This window comes from Macrotis lagotis, unplaced genomic scaffold (assembly GCF_037893015.1).
Source record: "Macrotis lagotis isolate mMagLag1 unplaced genomic scaffold, bilby.v1.9.chrom.fasta BILBYCTG002, whole genome shotgun sequence".
NCBI lineage: Eukaryota > Metazoa > Chordata > Mammalia > Peramelemorphia > Peramelidae > Macrotis > Macrotis lagotis.
The window spans coordinates 43,919-49,310 of record NW_027421909.1 but is presented as its reverse complement, the minus strand read 5'-3'; the positions used below and the strand labels follow the sequence as shown (position 1 = coordinate 49,310).

The 5,392-nt window shown below is 34.9% G+C and overlaps 1 protein-coding gene across 1 annotated transcript; it reads right to left on the bottom strand.

The window, feature by feature from the left end:
* Positions 1 to 753: 753 nt before the first annotated feature.
* On the bottom strand, positions 754 to 1,536 carry LOC141503988 (biogenesis of lysosome-related organelles complex 1 subunit 4-like). The gene has a single exon (XM_074208851.1). It carries the CDS (start codon positions 1,534 to 1,536, stop codon positions 754 to 756), a length of 783 nt encoding a protein of 260 aa, XP_074064952.1.
* Positions 1,537 to 5,392: the final 3,856 nt, after the last annotated feature.

Sequence of the window (5,392 nt, the reverse complement as noted above, 5' to 3'; positions counted from 1 at the left end):
GATCCTTTTTTTTACTTTTGCATATATGCATACGCAGAACTTTACCCAGAGGGTGGAAAATAGTAGGTACTTTTAAAAGATTTTTAGAATGATTAATTTTATGAAATCAGAATTTTGCATTTGATTTTCTAGGATGCTATCTATTGATTAATTATTCTTGAACTCTTTTCTTTTATTTTTTAAGTCTTCAATATTAATTGATTTTAAATTATAAGTCAAACTGTACACATTTACAAACTAAAGATTTCAGCTCTAGCTTTTGAATATATTTTTCAAGATTAATTACAAGTCAAGTCTTACAGAGTTTTACAGCTCAAAACATATCAAGTTTAACTCGTGTTACTTTACGGTTCATTAAAAAATAAACTAGGAAGGCTTGTCAACTATTAAGAATATTAACAAATAATGATTTTTAATGCCTCAGTAGTTTTTTCTTTAAGACTGGAGGTAAGTCTTAAAGGTAATACTGTTGACATGTAGGGTTGATATAAATAGAAAATTTGCAATTTTGATAAGTATAAGTAAATGTTTACTTAATTTACTCCCCCATTTAAACAGACTTTAATTTGGAAGACATGGGAAGCTATGTATTCTGCACGCAATGAAAAATATTGTTTTACAATACTGCCTGCTTAATATACATAGAACCTTAAATACACTAAATTGTAGAGATATATAATAATACTAATCTCTTCAAGATAGGAACTTCGGCTTCGGTACAAGTATTTTCGTAATTAGTTGTCCTGTGCAATATCATGCCTGATGTCCTTCTTTGCAACAAGGAAAATAGTCTTCTGTCCTGGAAAGGATAGGAGCTTCATAAACCGTTTGTCCTTGCGTTGTGGAATGCAACTTATTAAGAAAGGATGGCACAGTAATGGTATGCAAACGTTTCTTTAACGAGTTGGGGAATGTCCCAAGTTCTGCTTCTGCTTTTGTCACCTGGTCTTCCATTCTAGTCACACAATTTCCAATCACTTTAACAAAGGCCTCCAATGTGTCAGTCTTTCTGTATATCTCACTCATTTCGGTAGCTTGGGAGTGTATATGAGGTACACTTTCATTGACTACTTGTGAGGAGTCACTTGGAATCATATCTAGCATCCCAACAAATTCATCACCTCGAGTTAGTAGGTCTTCAAGACTCCTACCTAAAGCTTCTATCTGGGGGCCGCCTCCCTCCCAGGCCACCGGCAGCAGGTAGGTGGCGTAGCGGGCCGACGCGTGGTGCAGCAGAGGCGTGTCCCAGCCAGCGGTGTCACCTGCGGCTTTGCCATCCAGACTGGGCCACTGCCGCCCAGCCCGCTCGCCGTCCTCCTCCTCCTCTTCCTCCTCCTCCTCCTCCTCCTCCTCCTCCTCCTCCTCCTCCTCCTCCTCCTCCTCCTCTTCCTCCTCCTCCTCCCAGATGCCCGAGGCGCTGCTGTGGCTCTGGGACACGTTCCTGCTGTCTCCACTCCATGCGGCTCCCGGGGGCTCGAGCACCTCCTCCGGGCCAGGGACCTCTGGTGGACCAAGAACCGCGTGGGCGCACTCCATGGCCTGGCAGCGGCGGCCCGCTGCGCTGCTCCCCGCCTTCACGCCCTGCACAGGCCCCTCATCTGTTTTTAATTATAAAATTTCCACAGATCGGTGAGCAACTAACATCCATCTCAGCAGTCAATGCATTTTGATTTGAGGCATGTTTTATACTGAGATTCACCATATTCCTTGTTGCATCTGTGTAAATAAGCTTCCAAATATTATTTAGCTTCTGAAGTCAATCTGATAGTAGTTTCTCTTTTTAGAACTTCCTGTTGGGTCTATTTAGTAAAATACATGAATGTGGATGATTTAGAAGAACTAATTTAGTATCCTGAAACTTTGCTGAATTTGTCAGTTACTTGAATGCTTTGTTTGACTCGAGGTTTCCTAAAAAATCTTCAGATTATACGCTAAAAGTGATGTTATAGTTCTTTATCTACCATCATTCTCTCTGTCTGTTTTCACCTTTATTTAAAAAAAGCATTTCAAGAACTATGTGAAATAGCAGTGTCAATGCAAGTATCCTTCCTTTAACCATGCTTTTATTGGAGATAATAACTTTTCTTCTTTATGTAATTAGTATGCTTGCATTTGGATAGGAATTTTCCCCCAAGGATAAAGAAATTTCCATTTATTACTAAGTTTTCTAGAATATTTAAGAAAGATGGGAGTTGAATTTTATCAGAAAGACTTTTAACCATCTCAACATTGTATCATGTTTATGTTACTTTTATTAATGACAAGATTTGATATATTTACCAAATGCTACAGTTGAATGAGTCCTACATTGTTGTCACCATTGCTGCCTTGCTTGTCAACATTTTATCTAATAGTTATGTATGTCTACGTTTATTCAGAATATTGGTCTATAGTTTTCATTCTATGCATTGTCTTTCTCTTCTTTAGATATGGAGAGCAAATTTTTATCATAAGTGTTGAATAAATGCTTGTTTTCTTGTAATTGAAAATAGTGTATCTATTATCAAAATGACTGGAATGTTCTTATGACTTGGGCACTCTAATTTTCCTAGACACCTACGAGTCTCAGATGAAACCTTCTCTCCTCCAGGTCCCAATCCTTCCCATGTAATTGAACCTTGTCCTCCAATTTTATGTTCCTTCTGTTCTCTAAGTATCAGTTATATCCCTATTTATTTGCTTGCTGTATCCATGACTGGCTTTTATGCACCTTGAAAGTGTAGACAATTTTTCTTCCTTGCCTTTTGACAGAGAGAAAAATAGGAAAAAAGAGAGATTATTTGAAGGAACATCAACACAAACAATGGAAGCAATAACTAATGATTATATTAGATTCCTAAATTTTGAATTTGGTTAAGAATGTCATCACAAAAGTATAATAACTTTTCTATGTTTTTTTTTTGCAGGGCAATGAAGTTAAGTGACTGGTCCAAGGTCACGCAGCTAGGTCATTATTAAGTGTCTGAGGGCAGATTTGAACTTAGGTCCTCCTGATTTCAGGGCTGGTGCTTTATTCACTGTACCACTGAGATGCCTCTAAAGTATAATAACTTTTAAAGAAATTTTTAGCAACCAGTACTGACAACATATTTGAAAGATTATATATTATGACAATAATGAGTTCATACTGCCGAATCTTGAGTCAGAAAGACATGAGTAAAAATCTGGGCTCAGAAATGTACTAGTTTTGTAAGTCTGAGAATGTCCCATAACCTTGATTACCTCAGTTTCACCATCTGTAAAATAGACTAGAGAAAGAAATGACAAACCCCTCTAACATCTTTGCTAAGACATGTCAGAATGGAGTCATGAAGAGTCAGACATGACTGAAATGACTGAAAAAAAATCAACAAAAATGAAGGATTCATCCAACTTAGAACATAAGGGATATAAATTAGATCCCTCTTACTTGTCCTCCTCTGCTGCTGCTACTATTACTACTACCTCTACCAATATTAATAGTACAACTCTCAAATATTACTACCACTGTTTCTCCAACTACTCTTGTTACTGTTCTTACTATTATTATTTACAAGAATCTGCCCTTAACTGAAATAAGCCTTTTTATATAAAGTGATCCTAGGAAAAAACACCTCCCTGTAAGATTATCCTCCTGCCTGGAACTGGGTTAGCATTTCATATCACTTTAGGATGGTGCCACAAACATTGCTCAATATAAGAATGTTACAAAATTTGAACCATCCCTCCACTTCTTTGCAAATGGATGGGAAGATATTTAAGAAGAAAGAAATGGGTGCTTGTTCATTTGAATTAATGACTCAGACTCAAAATGGTCACAAAACATGCCTCATCTTCCCCTAAAGACCATGCTTCTTCTGAACTTCGTGTCTCTATCTTGATGATTTTCACACTTCTAGCTGGTCAGAGCTGCAATTTGAAAGACATATTTTGATAAAGGAGATCATAATGTAACAATGATGAAAAGAGAATGAACAGATCGATGGACTGGGCAGGCAACTAAAGAAACTTGAATAAAGAAAGCAAATTTAAAACTTGAATTAAAATCCAAACCAGAAATCTTGAAAATCAAAGTAGAGCTGAATACAATAAATAAAAATGGAAGCTAATTTCATGCAAAAATGTATTAATATAGGTAAATCATTGGCTAATTTATGTGTAAAAAAGTAAAGAACACAATTAATAACTCAAATTTAAAAATGAAAAGAATGAATTCAGGTTCAATGAAAGCAAATTAAGATAATTCTAAGAAACTATTTTGCCCAATTACATGAAAAAATTTGACATTCTAAATGAAATGGATCAATATCTACAAAAATATAAATTGCCATGATTAAGAGAAAAAATAAAATAATGAAATACATGAATTATTCAATCTTAGAAAAAGAAATAGAATAAGCCACCAATTTACCATTTAATTAAAATTCCCCAGTACCAATTGTTTCATAATGAATTTTAAGAAACAATTTAAAAAAATAATTAACCCCAGTGCTACATAAATTATTTACAAAAACAAGTTAAAAAATATATTCCAAATAATATTATGACACAAAAATTGTGCTGATGATGTACAAGATGCACAAACCAGAAAGAGGTAAAATAGAAACAAAAGTATATACCAAGTTTCCTAATGGATATGGATGCAAGAATTTTAAATAAAACACTAGCAGAGAGATTACAGCAATGTATCAGAAGGATCATACACTCTGACAAGGTGGAATTTACACAAGAGATGCAGAGCAGCTCCAATTAAAAAGAAATGCACTGTTAACAAAATTTATCATATGAACAACAAACCAAAAGAAAGCATGATTATCTCAATAGAGGCAAAAGCCTTGGAAGAAATACTTCACCCACTCGTATTAAAAAACACAAGAAAGCAGAGGATCAAATGGAGCTTAGCTTTAAACTTTCCTTTTGAAAAACAATTCTATCAAAACATCAATGTTCTAGCTCCCTATGAAAAATTCCACAAGATCAGATGAATTTACAAGGGACATCAACCAAACATTTTAAGAGAAATTAAATTGAATACTAGAAAAATTATTTTTTTTAAAAAGGAGCCAAACCTTGCATACCATGGAAACAACGTAAAAGACTAACAGATTACCTTCTGTGGGTGGGGGGAGGAAAGAAAGATTGTTTTTAATAACTAAGTCAGAGAGAGCAGAGAGAACCAACATCGTAAAAGAAATCAGATTATTTTTCCTAGGGAATATTGATGCAAAAAAAAATTAAAAATCCTAGAAAGAAGGTTAGAGAAATATTTCCAAACCATCAGGAACTAGAAACAGGGCAGATTATTACCAGGAATATAAGTTTAGCTCAATATTAAACAAATTATAAGAATAACTGTACATATCAATAATAAATCTAACAAAAAAGTATGATTATACCAATCAGTGCAGAAAAA

Coding starts and splice junctions, on each gene's coding strand:
- LOC141503988 (XM_074208851.1), bottom strand. CDS start 1,536: ATGGAGTGCGCCCACGCGGTTCTTGGTCCACCAGAGGTCCCTGGCCCG.